The 20,128-nt window shown below is 32.5% G+C and overlaps 2 protein-coding genes across 4 annotated transcripts in view; both read right to left on the reverse strand.

Annotated features, from left to right (window-relative positions):
- The window catches only part of LOC148615661 (uncharacterized), a 191,876-nt gene that overhangs the window by 80,730 nt on the left and 91,018 nt on the right, over positions 1 to 20,128 (reverse strand). The gene's annotated exons all lie outside the window — the stretch shown is intronic.
- LOC148615663 (kinesin-like protein KIF15-A) overlaps positions 1 to 20,128 on the reverse strand; it is a 56,758-nt gene that overhangs the window by 11,572 nt on the left and 25,058 nt on the right. For all 3 annotated transcript variants that reach the window (XM_088582129.1, XM_088582128.1, XM_088582127.1), the window contains exons 12-29: positions 19,531 to 19,594; positions 17,506 to 17,626; positions 17,131 to 17,231; positions 15,228 to 15,392; positions 14,345 to 14,534; positions 13,848 to 13,957; positions 12,958 to 13,137; positions 12,365 to 12,559; positions 11,784 to 11,891; positions 11,305 to 11,410; positions 10,356 to 10,486; positions 9,956 to 10,033; positions 6,752 to 6,868; positions 5,159 to 5,326; positions 4,364 to 4,570; positions 4,015 to 4,113; positions 3,658 to 3,705; positions 1,390 to 1,538 (exon numbers count right to left, since the gene is read on the reverse strand). In XM_088582129.1, coding sequence (XP_088438255.1) covers positions 1,390 to 1,538; positions 3,658 to 3,705; positions 4,015 to 4,113; positions 4,364 to 4,570; positions 5,159 to 5,326; positions 6,752 to 6,868; positions 9,956 to 10,033; positions 10,356 to 10,486; positions 11,305 to 11,410; positions 11,784 to 11,891; positions 12,365 to 12,559; positions 12,958 to 13,137; positions 13,848 to 13,957; positions 14,345 to 14,534; positions 15,228 to 15,392; positions 17,131 to 17,231; positions 17,506 to 17,626; positions 19,531 to 19,594 — 2,337 coding nt within the window. The remainder of the gene's footprint in view (positions 1 to 1,389; positions 1,539 to 3,657; positions 3,706 to 4,014; positions 4,114 to 4,363; positions 4,571 to 5,158; positions 5,327 to 6,751; positions 6,869 to 9,955; positions 10,034 to 10,355; positions 10,487 to 11,304; positions 11,411 to 11,783; positions 11,892 to 12,364; positions 12,560 to 12,957; positions 13,138 to 13,847; positions 13,958 to 14,344; positions 14,535 to 15,227; positions 15,393 to 17,130; positions 17,232 to 17,505; positions 17,627 to 19,530; positions 19,595 to 20,128) is intronic.

The raw sequence follows: 20,128 nt of genomic DNA on the forward strand, positions 1-20,128 counted from the left end.
CATTTCATCAATTGAAAGAATTTTTTTTTACCTATCATAGTTTTCAAGATAGTGGCAAAAAACTAGAAAAAAAAGAGGTCAGTTTTCGCCTTTCAAAAGCAATAACTGAAACAAGGAGTCATCAAAACAACTTCAAACTGGGAGACATTTGAAAAGGGCGGTTTTCATCTTTCAAGGGCAATAACTCGAACAAGGAGTCATCCAAACAACTTAAAACTGGGAGACATTTGGAGGCCTTATCACAAGGATTATTTCATCAATTAAAAGTTTTTTCCTATCTTTTAGAATTTTCAAGATATTGGCTGAAAACTGCAATAACTGTCATTTTTCACCTTTTAAGGGGCAGTAACTCTAACAAGGAGTAGTCATACACTTTGACTTGATGGAGACTTTTAAAGGACTTATCATAAAGATCAGTTTAATCACATGAATATCTATTATAGTTTTGGAAACGTTGGCTGAAAACTGCAATGAAAGTCATTTTTTCACCTTTCAAAGGCAACAAATCTAACAAAGAGTCGTCTGACAATTTTGACCCAATTAAAACTCTTTCTAAGACTTATCAAAAAAATGGAGTTGTCAAACAACTTTGATCTAATGGAGACTTTTGCAATGCTCTTCAAGCTGAAGAAGGAAAGTCACATTTGATTTCAATTATCTTTGTTTAGTTTTTGAGATATATTTAGAAATTGGTGACTTGACCTCTGTGGTCTAAAAATAGCAACAGCAGCCATGTTTTACACTTGATCTATATAATTGACACAATTTTTTAAAGCAGATACACTAAGGATGCTATAGACCAAGTTCGGTAATAATCCACAGAGTGGTTTCAGAGGAGACGGTTTTAAACGACAGACGACGGTGACGGATGCCAAGTGATGAGAAAAGCTCACATGACCTTTTAGGCCAGGTGAGCTAAAAAGTGCCTCCTGACTCCTCCCAACTACATTTAATTCTAGAACAGGTCTAAAGTTTATTTGTTGTAAAAATATCTTTGATTCAATTTTACTTTCATCTCTTCAGTAAACAATTACATTGTTATCTTGTTACTTAAGGGTTGGATTTACACAGAATGCATCGAAACTGTTATAAGAAGGGGCTTCAGTAGAAGTATTATTCAGGCAAGTTTCACATTAAGTAAATGTCTGATTCAGGCAAGTTTCACATTCAGTAAATGTCTGCTTCAGGCAAGTTTCACATTCAGTAAATGTCTGATTCAGACAAGTTTCACATTAAGTAAATGTCTGATTCAGGCAAGTTTAACTGTGTCAGTCAATGTCTGATTCACACATGTTTTACTGTGTCAGTCAGTCTAAATATGTCTGATTTAGACATGTTTACTGAGTAGGTAAATGCCTGATTCAGACAGTATTTGAACTCCAAGCTAACCTCTCATACTTAGTGTTGGTTTCCTCAATAAGTTTACCATAGACCTCTTCACTCTCAGATTCTTTTGAAATCAGTCTTTTTTCTGCATCAACCAGTTTCTGTTTCAGATCGTTGACCTCAGCCTCAAAAGAGTCCTGGTTTTCTTTTATCTGTCAAAAAATTAGAAGAGTCCTTATAGAGACTATTATTCTGCTACAGCATGTATTGTTTGGTATGCAGAAACTTGCTTTCAAATAAGTTCAGAGAAAAATTAACCAGAAAAATTATGTGCAAGCCTACAAAAGATCCCCCTCTCTGCTAAATGGACCCTTCAATACAGAATATAAGGTGATTTGTTTTTGATACTGGCTTCCTAACTTGGCATCTCAGATGAGCCCTAGCAAGCTCACCTGAGTAATCCTGTGATAAAGCAGCAAAAAACTGAGGGCCTGATATTCTGTTTATCGGAAATTTATAAATAATTTATTTTCTTTTTTTTAAGTGAAATTTTTAAAAATAAAAATCCAAATTTCACCTCTACAAAGTATACTTTCCAATGGCCTATTTTGCAAGATCCAACAGCATTGTGATACAGTTATATGTTGCTAATGTCACTCAATTTCACTGTGGAAAAACAATTTTCTACGAACATTTTAAGTAGAGGATTTCTCCAATATTTGTCAAGCATGCCTGCTAATAAACAGACCTATATTTTTCGTATTAGAGCCAGTATGCTGTGACAAGCATTATCAATTTGTGTACACTAAAGGAAAATACTGCTAATTACAGATAAGTTCAGTTATCTCCTTTTGGAGTCCTTATGATGGTTTAACATGTTAAATTGTTCATCTGGACTATCTCCCTTTCAATTTGCAGTCCTTCAACAGTAATACTGTATTTTTCTAACTATAAGTCAATATTTTTTCCAGCAAAATGTCAGCCTGGACTTATTGTACACTTCCACTTATGTAAGGAATTTTTCTAGAAAAAAAGTTTTTCAAGTGATTTTTTTAGAATTGATTACATTATATTTATTGTTTGATTCAAAAATGGGGTAAACTGCTAACACACGTCTTAGGAGAACAAAAGCCTTCAAAGCAAATCAAACTGGCGATCGAACTCACAAGTCACAAGATCATTGATCAGTGATGCTATTCATTTATGAACGAAGATGACGATGTTACATTAGGTCATCTCTAAGTGCTATTCTTCAAAACCATTATAATATATTAACAAACTCTGGAAGATCTTTAATCGGATCATGCATTCCAGAGTTATTTGTCCTTAAATATGCAAATTTATACCCTTTTATGGTATGTCATAACACATTAGCATGTGGCACACAAATTATAATCATTTAAAGTGTTATTTAATTGGCTAATTGTAACCAGATTTAAAGGTAGCAATTTTTTATTGTAATTTAGAATACCAGATTATATTGTTTAATTATTGGTCTTCATTATGACTGGTTGTCCAGAGTAATTTCACACCTGGGTGCCCATGCTTGACATGTTCATGATCTTTGTGTTTCAGTATCAGAGCAATTGACATGGAATTAAATAAAACTGATAAAACTCATTTACAAAATATGCTTTAATAAAAATACTAATTAAGTTAAGGATATCATTTAAAGTTATTTCGCTTGAATAATATGAATTGAAAAACTTCCGCTGAAACCTACGGTTTACATTGAAGACCTAAGATGCAAGTCTATCTCTCAACTTATCTGGCAAATTCTATGTTTGTTTCATTGATTCTCGTCAAAATGCTGGATTCGACTTATACTCCACATCGACTTATAGATAAAAAAATACAGTAATATTTCTTCATGCACATCAACAATAATGCTTTACCTTCCTATAAATTTAATCAAAATCCTTTGTGCAGTCAAGGAAAAGTTGCGCTTACAAGAAATGTGGACAGATGGGATGATTTCCTTCAACTATGAGCATTGTATATAAATTACATCTTTGCATATAGCCATATACTAGTGTCAGACCTAATACAGGAAGTAATGCATGAGGATTTGAGTACATTAAGTTGAGCAGCAGGCCCAAAAAAATGACCAGCGCAATATCTTTTACACAACATGTCAAAAAGAAATTTCTGATAACATAAACATCTCCATTTAGTGGAGTAGGCACAAATATAGATGGAGAAATCTGGATAACAAAAAAAAACAAAAACAGAGATTTATACAGTGTAAAGCATCTAAAAATCAAAAGGCAGTCTCAATGATATCTGACAAATCGAAGCAGATGAGAAAAAAGTCTACCTTACTTGACCTACCTTTATGTTCATAGAATCCTTTTCTTCTTTCAATAAATCAATCTGTCTCTAAAAGCAAGATTGAAACTTTTAAATAACTGACTTAACAGTATGAAAATGTCATACATCCCCAAGGCCAAGACCAAAAAATCTAGGTTTATTATTTACTACTCATTAGTGAATATGACTGATAATCTTTTGTTTTGAACTGTAATATTATTTTGTAGGCCTCACTTATAGAGTGGACAATAAAAGAATAACTAAATAAAAAAGCAAGTTTTGGCAGGATTATGTCAAACTGAAGGCTAAACTGTCATCTATTAATACACGTTCTAGTGCTAATACAATTTATGTCCCTGAACTTTATAATTTTCTTACCTCCAAATCAAAAACAGTTTTTTGAGAGTTTTTCAGTTCTTCTTCAAGTTCATTAAAATTCTTGGTAAGAGTATCTAATTCTTCATTTGCATTTGTAAGCTGTAAGTAGAAATCACTGTTAACATTTAATAATTAGCACATAACTAGTAACAGTTTATTTCTTTTGATTTCATATTTTATCATGATGATACATGTATCTACTGTAATTATTTTTAGGTTTATTTTTGGTTTCTTCTTCCATTATTTTTTTTTCTTCTTTGGCTGACTAGTTTCCATGCACAATTCTTTAATTCCTTACATAATTTCCATCAATTTGTCAAAGTAACAAGCAATATAGCAGATCTATTACCTCAATCTGATGTTCTGATTTCATTTTTTCACTGGTATCTTCCAGTTCAGAAATTTGACCCTTCAATGCAGTAGTTTCATTAGATATGGATAGTAAACTGTCCTCAAGTGCCCTCGTCTTGTCTAGTTCAGCCTCTAAGCTGAAGCATTTTTCAGAAAGACCTGTTTTCAAATCCTCAATCTTACTTAAGTAGTTGTTGATCACATCCTGAAATATTGTTATGATACATATACAATAGTTGATACTAGTGTTTGACTATATCTCCTTCTGATTTTCCAGTAAAAGATTTAAAACCAGTCTCTCATTATGTAGTTGCACATGCCGATACCAGAGGGCTCCCTAGGTCACTAACAACATATGCCACATCCACATAAAGCAACATGCCAAATTTACAAATCTGCTTATTGAGAATTGAGATAATTATTAGGAAATTAAGGAGGACAGATGAAACGACAAGGTAATTCCAATGTACAATCAAATCATTGAGTAGGGGTAGAAAAAATAATCAACAATAATGTATAATTTCATTTGTACTTATATAATTATCCATCAAAAAGATATATATCACTTTTATAAAGAGACTATACTTTGTTTAACCTACAGTATTTTCAGTGAGTTGTTTCAGTTGAGTAGTATTGATTGTTTAACCTACAGTATTTTCAGTGAGTTGTTTCAGTTGAGTATTGATTGTTGAACCTACTGTATTTTCAGTGAGTTGTTTCAGTTGAGTATTGATTGTTCAACCTACAGTATTTTCAGTGAGATGTTTCAGTTAATATTGATAGTTGAACCTACAGTATTTTCAGTGAGTTGTTTCTGTTGAGTATTGACTGTCTGTTCCATTTTTTCCAATTCTCTCTTCAGGTTAGTGATTGTCTGATAATTAGCTTCATTTTGTCGCTCCTCAGTACGCAGCTGTTCTGATAAATTTGATCTTTCAAGCTGTGACTCTTGAATTAATGCCTGAAATACATAACAAAACCAACATTTTCCATTAATTATCGATAATATAACTTAATTAATTTGATAACGTGGAAAACTTGTGACAATGGAAACAGTGAAACTACACAGCCAAAATTGCCACACATGAAAATCTTATGAAGTGCAACATATGATTATCATAAGAATTGAGCAAATTATGATTAACATATGTTTCAGTTTGCTTATGGTTATCACATGTTAATCAAGTTTTCAACAAACACACTGTATGATAATCATATGGTTATTATCATATAAATAGAGAAACATATGATTACCATATGTGGCTATGCAGGTCTTATGATTTCTTAATGTTCATCAATTTAACACATCTTTCTTTATACAGAAAGACCAGATGCAGATTATTGTGTCCATAAACAAGAGGCTCCCAGGAGCCTGAATTGCTCACCTGGTTGAATTTTGTCTTTCAAGGGCAGTAAATTTAAGAAGAATTTCTATCATAGTTTTCAAGATATTAGCTGAAAGGGCAATAACTCTTACAAGAAATCATCTGACAACTTTTATCCCTGAAGACTTTTGTAGTCCTAATAATATGGATCATTTCAGATATTGAAAGAATTTGGCTAAACTTAACGATTTTGGAGATATACTCAAAAAGCTACTGTCTGACCCCTATGTTCTATTTTTAGTAATGGTGGCCATGTTTTTCGACAGATCAAAAATCACCACATCAGTTCCATGCAGGATACCTTAAGGAACATTCATACCAAGTTTGGTTCAAATTGGTCATGTAGTGTCAGAGGAGAAAATTTTTGAAAGAAATAACATAAAAAATAACAAAATGTTGAAAAAAGGCAATAACTCCAACATGGCTTAACAGATTGAAATGAAAATTTGACCACAAATAGATCTCATTATGCTGAAAACTTTTATCCATGTCAGAATTTAGCTTAACCTAACGGTTTTGGATCTATACTCAAAAAGCTACTGTCTGACCCCTATGTTCTATTTTCTATAGATAGATCTCATTATGCTGAACACAACCCGTCAGAATTTAGCTAAACCTAACGGTTTATGAGATATATGCGAAAAACTACTGTCTGACCCATATGTTCTATTTTTAACGATGGCAATGTTTTTCAACAGATCAAAAATCACCACATCAATCTATGCAGGATACCCCAAAACACATTCACACCAAGTTTGGTTTAAATTGGTCAAATAGTGTCAGAGGAGAAGAGTTTTGAAAAATTGTTAACAACGACGATGGACACCAAGTGATGCCTTCAGCCAGGTGAGCTAAAAAACAATTATTAGATTTACTAAGATCAGTGTTTATTGGCCACAATTGGCTTATATCTACACATGCAACATAAAAGTGATCATTGAGTACCCAAATAATTAACTCCCTACTTACAAATAAAAAAGAAATTAATAAAATTGTTTTACCTTATTGTCTTTCATCAAATCAGCAGACTTTAGTTTTTCATTTCTGAGGTTCTCCTCCATTTCAGCTATCACACTATCTTTAAACCCAGACTCAGTTTGTAACCTATCTACTTCATCCTTTAAACAAATATAAACTGTTATCACAGAGATGCACATTTATCATATAAATCATATGATTATCATATATGGCATTTGTGGCTATGTTGGTTTTTTCATACTCTCTCTAATAAATAATCAAATCAAATAAATTGGTTTTTAATTTCAACAATTAGATGTGACACAAATAAGTTATATATATCAAGCAACTTGAAAAAAAAATGATGAAATAAATGTGATTTTTTGTGTATGTCAAAATTGGTAAATAAATAGCTATGTTCTTAAAATGGCAAGGGCAGACAACAATTGCCAAGAAATCACAAAGCATATAATTTTGAAAACTGACTATATAAACTATCAATATTAAATCTGCTTTATAGCACAAGAGAAAATTTCAAACTAAAAAGATCAAACTACATGTAACATAGACTACAAATGATGACAAAAGCCTACACTAACCATTAATGACCAAAGCCTACCCTAACCATTGATGACCAAAGTGTACACTAACCATTAAAGACAAAAGCCTACACTATTAATCATTGATGAACAAGGCCTACACTAAAGATTGATGACAAAAGCATACCCTAACCATTAATGACAAAAGCCAACACTAACCATTAATGACGAAAGCCTACACTAACCATTAATGCCAAAAGCCTACACTAACCACTGATGACAAAAGCTTACCCTAACCATTAATGACAAAAGCCAACACTAACCATTAATGACGAAAGCCTACACTAACCATTAATGCCAAAAGCCTACACTAACCATTGATGACAAAAGCTTACCCTAACCATTGATGACCAAAGCCTAGGCTAACCATTGATGACAAAAGCCTACACTAACCATTAATGACAAAAAGCCAACACTAACCATTAATGATCAAAGTGTACACTAACTATTGATGACCAAGGCCTACACTAACCACTGATGACAAAAGCTTACCCTAACTATTGATGCCAAAAGCCTACACTAAACATTAATGACAAAAAGCCAACACTAACCATTAATGACAAAAGCCTACACTAACAATTGATGACAAAAGCTTACCCTAACCATTGATGACAAAAGCCTACACTAACCATTAATGACAAAAGCCTACACTAACCATTGATGACAAAACCCTACACTAACCATTGATGACAAAAGCTTACCCTAACCATTGATGACAAAAGCCTACACTAACCATTGATGACAAAAGCCTACTCTAACCATTGATGACAAAAGCTTACCCTAACCATTGATGACAAAAGCCTACACTAACCATTAATGACAAAAGCCTACACTAACCATTGATGATAAAAGCCTACACTAAAGATTGATGACAAAAGCTTACCCTAACCATTAATGACAAAAGCCAACACTAACCATTAATGACGAAAGCCTACACTAACCATTAATGCCAAAAGCCTACACTAACCACTGATGACAAAAGCTTACCCTAACCATTGATGACAAAAGCCTACACTAAGCATTAATGCCAAAAGCTTATCCTAACCATTGATGATAAAAGCCTACACTAACAATTGATGACAAAAGCTTACCCTAACCATTGATGACAAAAGCCTACACTAACCATTAATGACAAAAGCCTACACTAACCATTGATGACAAAACCCTACACTAACCATTGATGACAAAAGCTTACCCTAACCATTGATGACAAAAGCCTACACTAACCATTGATGACAAAAGCCTACTCTAACCATTGATGACAAAAGCTTACCCTAACCATTGATGACAAAAGCCTACACTAACCACTGATGACAAAAGCTTACCCTAACCATTAATGACAAAAGCCAACACTAACCATTAATGACGAAAGCCTACACTAACCATTAATGCCAAAAGCCTACACTAACCATTGATGACAAAAGCTTACCCTAACCATTGATGACCAAAGCCTAGGCTAACCATTGATGACAAAAGCCTACACTAACCATTAATGACAAAAAGCCAACACTAACCATTAATGATCAAAGTGTACACTAACTATTGATGACCAAGGCCTACACTAACCACTGATGACAAAAGCTTACCCTAACCATTGATGCCAAAAGCCTACACTAAACATTAATGACAAAAAGCCAACACTAACCATTAATGACAAAAGCCTACACTAACAATTGATGACAAAAGGTTACCCTAACCATTGATGACAAAAGCCTACACTAACCATTAATGACAAAAGCCTACACTAACCATTGATGACAAAACCCTACACTAACCATTGATGACAAAAGCTTACCCTAACCATTGATGACAAAAGCCTACACTAACCATTGATGACAAAAGCCTACTCTAACCATTGATGACAAAAGCTTACCCTAACCATTGATGACAAAAGCCTACACTAACCATTAATGACAAAAGCCTACACTAACCATTGATGATAAAAGCCTACACTAAAGATTGATGACAAAAGCTTACCCTAACCATTAATGACAAAAGCCAACACTAACCATTAATGACGAAAGCCTACACTAACCATTAATGCCAAAAGCCTACACTAACCACTGATGACAAAAGCTTACCCTAACCATTGATGACAAAAGCCTACACTAAGCATTAATGCCAAAAGCTTATCCTAACCATTGATGATAAAAGCCTACACTAACAATTGATGACAAAAGCTTACCCTAACCATTGATGACAAAAGCCTACACTAACCATTAATGACAAAAGCCTACACTAACCATTGATGACAAAACCCTACACTAACCATTGATGACAAAAGCTTACCCTAACCATTGATGACAAAAGCCTACACTAACCATTGATGACAAAAGCCTACTCTAACCATTGATGACAAAAGCTTACCCTAACCATTGATGACAAAAGCCTACACTAAGCATTAATGACAAAAGCCCACACTAACCATTGATGACAAAAGCCTACACTAACCATTGATTCCAAAGATCAAACGACAGGTTTCATAGACTACAAATGATGACAAAAGCTTATTGATTCCAAAGAATGATTATGAAAGGCAAAAGCTAACTGCTTACAGATGTATACATGTCTAGAACTAGATCTTACCTGTAATTCGTCACCTGTAAGCTAACTGTTTACAGACTGATGGTATACACGTCTAGATCTTACCTGTAATTGGTCACGGTCTTCAGAAACAGTTTCTAGCTCCTTATTAACATTTTCTAACTTGGTTTTCTTTTGGACATACTGAAATAGAGTAAAACATTCAAACATAAAAATATAGTTAAAATAGAGTTCTGGGTTTTTTATTTTTCACTCACTTAAGTGATATAGTTCGGTAATAACTATAGATACAATATAGATAACAATGAACAGCAAAGAACTTCCAAGACCTTGAAATCCCATGATCCAATTTGGTAATAACAATATATACAACATAGATAACTGTGTGACATATTTCTTAAGTAAATACAAAGTTTAATGACATAACAATGTCCATCTAAATGAATTAGTATGTTACATACAAAATATGTTCAAGAACAAAACTAAGGGAAAATACATCATGTACCTTTGTTTCTAACATGTTATAATTTTTATCATGCTCCTCTTTAGTGACTTTCAGTTCATTTTTAACATCTCTCAGTTGTTTATCAGAAGATATTGACGTGATCCTCAAGTCTTTAGTTTCCTCCTGGTGTTCTACAAAATATAAAAATATTGGGTGTCTTTAACACTAAAGGCTAACATGTATAGTTAATGGTACTATAACTTGCAAACCTATGATACAATATTGTAAATTCTGAACGCTCTAACAACATCAAACCAAAAGACAAAGATTGTTTCCCAATGTAAAAATTACCATCACCACAACTAAAAGTTCTCTGAAACCTTAAGTTGTGGATTCCAATGTTTTCAATGTTTTATGCACAGCTTAACTATACTGTGAATAAGAAAATAATCAGCAGCAATTTTTTTTAATTTTCTTTTTTTGTGTGGGGGGGGGGCAATTTCCCAAATATTTCATTAGAAAAGATACCATAATGATTAATGATCTTTTAAATTGATTGGCAGAAAAATTAGTACAACAATGGTGTGTTCTAGCTCATCTATCTTGTTAAAATCATTTTTAGTAATGTTGACCTTTGATCATCAATCTTTGACCTAAATTCTATAAATGTTTACCTAACATTTACTCTTGACCAGGGCAACTAGCGGTATACTCATATTTCTCGAATTTTTTCCTCCAATTCTCAGTGGCTAATCAAATATAAGATATTGTAGAGGTATATCCTTGAACAACATTAAAACCTGACAACTACCATGGTCGTACAATTCCTTTCTGAAGACATCATTATGGTTCAGTATAATAAAACATTTGTTGACTGTTCATTTAGGGAACAATCAATTAATTATCCCTGGATACCAAATATTATCTTTAGCCTCAGGCAATAATTTCAGGGAAACCAATTTACAGTTGCCCTAATTACCATTAATCAAACATATAATAATGTACATACTATTAACAGATTCTTGTGCTTCAATCAGTTGTTGTTGACTTTCTGTCAATTCTTTTCTACAGATTTCCAGTTTAGAGGACAGCTCAGATTTCTCTCTATCTAAAATCTGATCACAGCTTTATCATATCATAATTCATATCTAGTAGATATTTAATACAAGTTTGTTTTATCCCTTTGTCAAATATTTACTACATTAACCAAACAGTGGACAACAAGATTCCATTCTAAAAATTCTGTGTTAGCTATTACTTAAGAAACTAACTTCATTATAAACATAAAATATGTTTGTTACACATTAAAAGTTTTAGGGATTAACATAAGGTTTCATCAAAATTTTTGAAAATTTCATAATGTGATTTACAAAATAACAGTCCCATTACATTGTTAATGTATAAACTGAACTTTCCAAACAAGCATTATATTACCTCATTCAACTAGGCATTCTGGTGATCTACTTTGGAAAACCACCATAATATTACCTCATTCAACTGAGCATTCTGGTGATCTACTTTGGAGATATGTTGTCTCAGCTTAATGGCTTCTGCTTCATACTCTGCTATTCTCTCATTCATGCTAAGATTCTTACCCTAAATACAAAATACAAAACGTAATTTCTACAAATGTTGGTATAACAAAGGGGGAACTGTTACTGTTACTTTCCTCCTATTCCAGGAGAACTCCATTATGGGAATACATCAGAGTGTAAACTTTAAAAGTTTGAAATATGAAATATACAGTTACCTCCAACACCTCAAATATTTAACTTCCAGTGATTAGAAGAAATGCCAGGAGTTTTGTAGAATCACCTCAATTTTATTTTTTCGAACTACACACAGGGAAAAACTACAAAATTATATTACATCATTTTTTCATCCTTTTACTATACATGTATTGGTATTGTATTAGTTATAACTTTCTACAATGGTTTAATGTTAAATCATGTTAATAGTCAAGTCTCCTTTCTAAGTCCCTATTTTGCTGCTGAAAACATTGCAGTAATGTTCTGTTTGAATTTTGTTATTTCTATCAATATGATCTCGAAACAAGTACGAACTCTTACCTGCAAGATTTTGATCTCATCTTTGAGGGCTTGTTGAGCTTGTTCCATCATGAAATCAGGCTGTTTTTCATCAAAGATGTCACTATTTTCAAATGGAATAGATTCATTCAGATCAGGCGTTGATGATGCTGAACAAGGAGCTGCAATAACTCTGTTTCTCAGGTGGTAGGCTGCCTTCTTTGGGGTTGTTATTTGCTATAGAAATCATAAACATATATCAATCCAATTCTTGATTGAGATTTTGAATTATAGTTGTTAAGTAGAGGCTCTTAAGAGCATCAACCACTTGCCTGGATGTAAACATATAATAAAAATTGATACATGTGAATATATCAAAGAGACAACAACCCCACCAGAATGAAAAATGTCAGCTCAAGGCCACCCATCGGTCTTTAATGAATGATGAAAAAACCCTAACACCACAGGGTAGGCTGCAACTGGCCTATGGTGTATATAAAATGTTAGAGATACATAAGAAAATCTATTTAAAAGACTTTTACCAAATGTGTTATCTGAGAGGGTTTCTATGTTAACTTTATTCAGCTTCAACCCCAGAAGAAGCCATCTTCATGGCATTCATGGTATTTACTTACAGTGATAGTTTGTAAGTGTATATCATTCATGGTTTCTCTCTCAATTTTGTTAGTAAGTTTTTGAGATTTAAGACTTGTAGTGAGATCCTTTACTGTTGACTTGAGAGATTCTATCTCAGAATTCAGTTCTACTTTTTCTTTCTCAGCAGCATCTGATTTCTCTGTAAACTGCTGTTTCAACTGAAAACAGATATAAAATGATGGTGCATAAAAATGAAATATTACACTGATACAAGAGGTTGTTTGGGAAAATGGCTGATGCTATCTCAATCATCATAATTCAAAACTAGGAAAACTGAGAAATGCTCATTAAATTGACACCCCCACTCCTCATTTGATAACATGCACCTTTTGACCTCCAAATGATTTGGCTCAAACCTAAAAAAGTGGTGTACAATGTTTACCATGTGAAACATCCAAATCGAATTCGATCAAAATTTAAAACTGAAGGTGTACAATGGGAATGTGTATTAAAAATTCTGTGAAAATTTCAATTAATTCCATTCTATGGTGGAGGAGGAGTAACAGAAGGAAAGAAGGAAGGAGGAACACCTCACTATATATCCAACACTTTGTTAGTGGTGGTTACTTTCATTTTTACTTAATCAGCAGTTTTTGCCTTGAATGGACAGTCATATCTTTGCAGTTCACACGACTTATGTTTCATTCCCTTGTATAAACTAGATAGCATTGAGATGGGAGCCATCTCTGTGGGCCTCGTTGTCAATAACGTGGTAAATAAGCTGATATGAGACATTAGTTGAAGTTATTACATAGTCTCCTTATGTTCGATTTGATTCTAAGATTTTTAGTGAAAACTGACTAGTGACTACTCTCAATCAACTGCTTTATTTTTGCTTCTATGGTAACGTTGGGGAAAATATGGTTACCTTGGAAACCTCTTCCTGTAAACCATTGATTTGACTTTTATACTTCTCAATAGTTGCTGTAGCAACATTTTCTTCCTTTGGAGTCTGAGATGGGGTGAATATTTTCTTCTCTACAAAAAAGGATAATTAATCAAAAAGAGTGAAAATATCACATGATCAAGATTGCCCGAGATGACAAAATTCATCATGTGAGTGGAAGATAGTTCATGGTTCACTATCAGACAAGGAAAAACAGAGAAGCAGAAATTTATGGATGTAGTAAAGAACTTTGGCAAAATCTGGCGAAATCATCCATGTAATATTAAAAAAAGTTCTTTCTAACAATATTGAACAATAAAATACGTTTAATCTAATTGATCTTTTGTATTATATAATTAAAAATGTTTGTTTACAATGAAGAAATAATGAAGAGGACTAAGGTGTTTGCAAGAAGCTTTAACAAATAATTATTCTATCATCATTCAATGATAACAACAAAAATTTATTAGGTTCCTTACCTTGCGTTAATTCTTTATACTTCTTTTCAAGTTCTTGAAACCTGGCTTGAGATGTATTAGCAGCATCTTTTTGTGATTTCTCATATTTTAATTGTGTTCTAAGAGCCTGAATTTCCATGGAATATTTAGCTACCATTGGATGTTGGTTGACTTGATCTTGTAAAAGCTTTATTTCTGCTTTTAAGTCATCCTATAGAAAATAAAACAACAGTATCCATCATATGTAACAACAGGGAGTCACTTATTTATAGTAATTCAAATTCTTCTAACAGGTCCTAAGCCCTTTAAGTACAATAGAAATCTACTGCAAAATATCTGACATATCTCTGTATGTAATGCTAAAACAGTTGATATGCCTCACATTATTGGGTTCACAAAGTCTGAAATGAAACATGGGAAACATTCAGAATAAATTGGTGCTTTAATGAAATGTAATACTTTTACAGTTTTAATTGCCACAGACAATGGCACATGTCAAAAGATGAGTATCTATGCATGAAGTTACACATGTTCAAAACAACATATGTTCTTTCTATAAAAAATCTCACAAGTTTGAAACCAATCCATGGACAAAGCGCCTGAGCATTGAGATAATTGTGATGAAATTCAGATGAATAGACTGACGGAAAAGGTGATTCCAATATACCATCCACTGGTTAAGTGAGTGTATTAAAATAAGCAGCAAGTTATTAACACATATACTCAGATAAACAATCTGTTTATGACATTCTTCATCCAGAATTTTGTAATCAGGACATATCTCCTGTTTAGCTGTAACAATGATATCAGTAATAAACAAATATCTGATCTCCTTTGTTGTTTACTATAATGATTTAAGATATCAGGTATTCCTATACATCTCTTATGTTTTATATTACATTACCATGTATTTATCTCTGTCTTCAGCCTGCAAACCATTCTTCTTCAGAGCATTATCTAACTGAGAGATTCTATTTTCTCTAAATTTCACCACCATTTTAGTTGACTGTAGACAAACATCTTTTTTACTGCATTGGTCAGTCAACTTAACAACTTTTTCTTGTAACATCTAAAAATTTGTGAAATAAATTATAAAAATTGTATTTTTCTTAGCATTGTTCTATGTTGTCATCGACATTAGGCCAACTTTTTTTATAATCTGTTTTACAGGATTTTTTTTAAAAATTGGATCAAGGGGAGCAAATAAGAATAAAAATAAAAGTCAAAATCTTGGAGAGTCGATGGAAAAAATAAAAATCAAAGTAATTATTTTTCATTTTTATTTAGTTTTTTTTGCTATATTCCAAATATGTGAAAAGTAAAAGCTTTAGATACCCAATTTTAATATACATTTCATGTCAACAATTATTAAAAGACTGAATGATACTGCTTTCGCAATGAAACAGAGAATACACACAACTTTTACTTTTTGAAAAGAAGATGTATAAAATATTTTTAATGTGTAGATACATTTGTACCCCTTTCCAACCTTTTGGCTATATTTCTGAAGTGTTTTGAATATGTATTTCATAAGTCATTTGTGAACATTTTGACCTTTCAATATATTTTTTTTTCTAGGTAAATACATCAGAAACCATGTCACATTTGATCTAACTGTCACTGATAAGTTACGGTCATTAGTTGGAGAATCACATTTGTACTGTGTCATAGGTATGACTGGATGTCAGCATCTTATTGATATAATGTGTTTTGATAATGGTTTTATTGGTAAATGCAATTGTCTTAATATAAAGCTGCAGCTGAGGTGTGCAGTGTTGTCCATCTTTGGTTTATGTAATTTGATAGTTAAATTTAAATAGGTCTATGTTGGTTATAATAATGACATGTACATTTACTATAATGACCAGTAATCTTCAGCTGTCCAAGCCAGATAAAAATGGTAATTATAGGCAAGATGTTCACCCAGGACAGTACTGTATATAAATGTGATTCCTTTAATTTATCCATAGAGTATAATCTTATCTCTTGGTGGTTTGAGAGGAGCATTTTCGAGATAAGATGATTATTTTGAATTTGCAATTGGTATTAAAATAGTTGGTTACATCAATATTGGTACCAATTGCGGAGGTGAAATGTTGGAGGAGTATTGCTTTGTAAAATGTAAATAATTTATGTGCAGAACGTTTTTACTGTTTACAAGGTATGTTGAGATTTAGACATAACTTTAAGTGTAATATTGCCCGCCGGTGTGTTGGCAGTGTGGGAGAATGTTGCTTGGTTAATAAGCATTTATTTTATAATCATGCAGCTCGTGGAGTTCTGATCGACAATTTCATCAATTATTTTGTTGACAGATAGAAAAAGATTCACCTTTCGGTATTCCCAAATAATAACGAATTTGAAAAAATTGTAGGCCGACCCTCAACCGCATTGTTGTTGTGGTCGGCCATTGACCTTCAGGCTTCAGTGTTTTTTATTAACTACAGATAAATGCCGAGAGCTTCCACGATCACTGATTGGTCACTTCTATTTTACTCATCCAATGAAAACTTACAATCTATTTTCTTTTATTTTTAGCATGGGATTTTCTTGCAAATATCCAGGAGTCAGGGGAATTTCCAAAAATAAAACGACATTCACGTACTTTTATCTTTATTTTATTGTTGGCTAAAATAGGGTCAGCATTCCGGTAAAACAGATTATAAAAGCCTTATAGGAGGGATAGAAAACAACTATTGTTTTTAAGTTTTAGAAAACAAATGTATGGTGTTATCTATGAAAATATTAAGTACAGCCATTAAAAAGATATAAATACCAGGACAATTATTGAAATGAAAATTGGTTACCATTTTTTCCTGAGCCACATTTTCCCTGAATATCATTGCCTGTATAAACCTTTCTTTCCATTCAGAATCACTGATGATGGTGTCCGATTTCTCCATTACTCCTGAAAGTATTACACAGATATGATGTAAGCCATTATAGGTTGGTAGAAATAATTGATCATTTTTAAATTTTGCAAAATGTTCCTAAAACTTGGCAAAAAGAGAAAGAACAGTCAATGAAATCCAAACCTGATTTTGATAACAAACACAACAGGCAGTTTAACATTGATATATAGTAAAAACACACATGTATGTAAGTCATAGGTGGAAAAGGAAATAAAGGAGTGTACATTTCCACTCAAAAGTCATCAACATCATTTTACATGTATTTTATACCTGAAAGAGAGGCCTCTGCTTTTAATGACCCAGATGAATACTGTTGTAACATGTCTTTTAATTTCTTTATCTCCAGCTGAAGAGCTAAAACATTGCCCTGTGAGTCTTCGTTAATAACAGCCTGATAAAATACAAGTTGTAACTATGTACCTAGACATACACAAACAACAAAGGGAAATCAAGGGAACCAGGATTTGAATGGTAATTAAAAGAATATAATAAAAGGATAACTGCTAAACAGGGATAAAGGGCAAAGACAAAAAAAAAAACATGAAATAACCAAAAAGACCAAATAAAAGAAAGAAAACTAAATGAGCAACCTGGACTCTACTAAAAACTAGGAGCATGGACCAGGTACTCCGATAGGGTAAGCTTCCTCTGCTGTTCCAGAAACATTAGTGAGTTGCTCATAAAACGTAACAGCCAGGATTGGCATAGAGGAAAGGAAAAATATGACAGTGAACAAATACGTTCTCACAGTGCAGATGGATACACCTTAACAAACCACAAGTTCATGATGATGACCATAAAACTTTTGTAGTGACTTTAATCTTGAAGCAACAAAACTCTGTTCCAGAAGCCTTATTGTAAGGAGACTAGCATGGTACAAAAAGTCAGTGTAATTATGGCAAGCTCTTACTAAAATCAATAGTTAACAATCACAACAATCTAATATGAAATCACAAATTTTCGTTTAATTTGGTTTACTTCATGGGTAGAACAAATCAATTAAAATAAGTCCCCACAAAAATGTATCTCCAAATATATAGTTCAAACTTAAATAAAACATTATTTTAAATTCAAATGCACTTATACTTGCACAAATGTATGTACATAAAATTAATAATCCTTTTTATTCCCTCAAAATATGTGTGCAGTAGAGCATGTAATACATAATAACAGGAGTGCTAAGCGGTCCTATAGACATTTGTCTAAAAGGTCTAGAGGACTGCTCATTTAAACAGCAGATAATAAAAAATCATTTATGATGGAGAAAACAATTAACACTTATCCTTTAATCCACAAGATGAATGGTTTCCATATGTCAAAACATTCATTAATGAGCTTGGCATATTCAAAATATCTTTTTCATTAACTGTGACAGTGCCACTGCCGATGTCATTGTTTAAGTGCACAAAACAGTAACTTGAATATATGAGCTGAAGGGAACCAAAATCGTATTATTTTAATTAATAAATGGCTATCAAAAAACATGGTATCAGCAAAAACTACGTTATTCAAAAGAATCTCCAACCTGCCATTACCAAGTGCAGTTTTTATGGAAGAATACAGCAAATCAGAGAGTTTGTATCGGAAGTGCATTTCCTTTTAACAAAAAAAATTCAATCGAGAATCCACGCAAATTCGTCCCCTTGAAATTAATTTCAAAGACAGAACAACTAAATTTCATCCTCAAGAAAATAAATGATTGTACAATAATTGAAAAAAAAATAATATATTTGAAAATAAATAATTTGACTTTCGTAAGGATTTTTCAAGAAGAAATGTTAATGTAGTGTCTTTATCAGATTTACAGATACGCAGAATAAATTTGTACCAAATCAATTATTTACAGTACAATATTTGTTTCGTAGACCTTTGAACTTCCAAACCAACTGCTTTCCCCACTTGAACTTGGGCCCTTGCGATGTAAAATTATTTGATTTCAATATATTGATTACATTCATTCATAATTTTAGGTAAACTGCGATCACAGAAAGCTATAAATCAAACTGGCGATTGAAGATTGCTATCCATTTAAGAAATGTACCCCATTCATATTTACCAATTGTCAACACACGATTACAACTAAGAACTAAATCCAGCTCTAAGTCCTCAACACCTTGCAGTAAAACTTTGAAACTTAGGCATTGACATTCCACATATTTTTTAACTTTGCAAACTTGCTGTAGTATCCAAAACAAGAACTAGCATTATTATTAAATCAGAAATTCTAACCATATATTACTAATGTGACATTATTTGCTTATTGGGTTTTGACAATGTTTTACAGTATTGTCTTACCTTGTTTTTAATCATTTTTGCCCTATTGGCAAATTGTAGTGTTGATAAAGTTTCACCAAAACATCTGTAAAACAACATTAAAAAAAGTTTTAAATATGAAAAAAGTTATGATAGTTGATGATAGACCATGGTAGTGATCACAGATTGATTGATGACAAAGTAAAAACTAGATTAAACCAAGATCACTCACTACTACATCCTAAATCAAGTGACCACACTTACTTAAATCTATTTTTAGTAACAGTTTTCTTCACCTCCAACCAACTGACATCAAAATCTATGGGTTTGTACCTTGTAAGTAAATTTTCCATCTGTTCACAGATAAACAGAAAGAAGTATTATTGGTTGGAGAATCTAGTTTTATGTCAACAAAGAAATCAGAAAATGGCAAAATCAGTAAATCAACAGAAAAAAAATTATGAAGGTAAAAAAATCGTGAAATTTCAAATTTGTAAGAAAATCAAGTTTAATTAACTTAAAGTTTTCTGCTTAGTTTTTTTTATTAATGCAATGCATTTCAGAAATAGAAAACAAACCAAAAAAAATTCACAACTATGGGTCATTATTCACTACCCAGAGAAAAAAAAGAGTCAATCAT

The sequence above is a fragment of the Perna viridis genome, chromosome 5 (genome assembly GCF_037379345.1).
Source record: "Perna viridis isolate PV_CMFRI_1.1 ecotype Kerala chromosome 5, ASM3737934v1, whole genome shotgun sequence".
Lineage (NCBI taxonomy): Eukaryota > Metazoa > Mollusca > Bivalvia > Mytilida > Mytilidae > Perna > Perna viridis.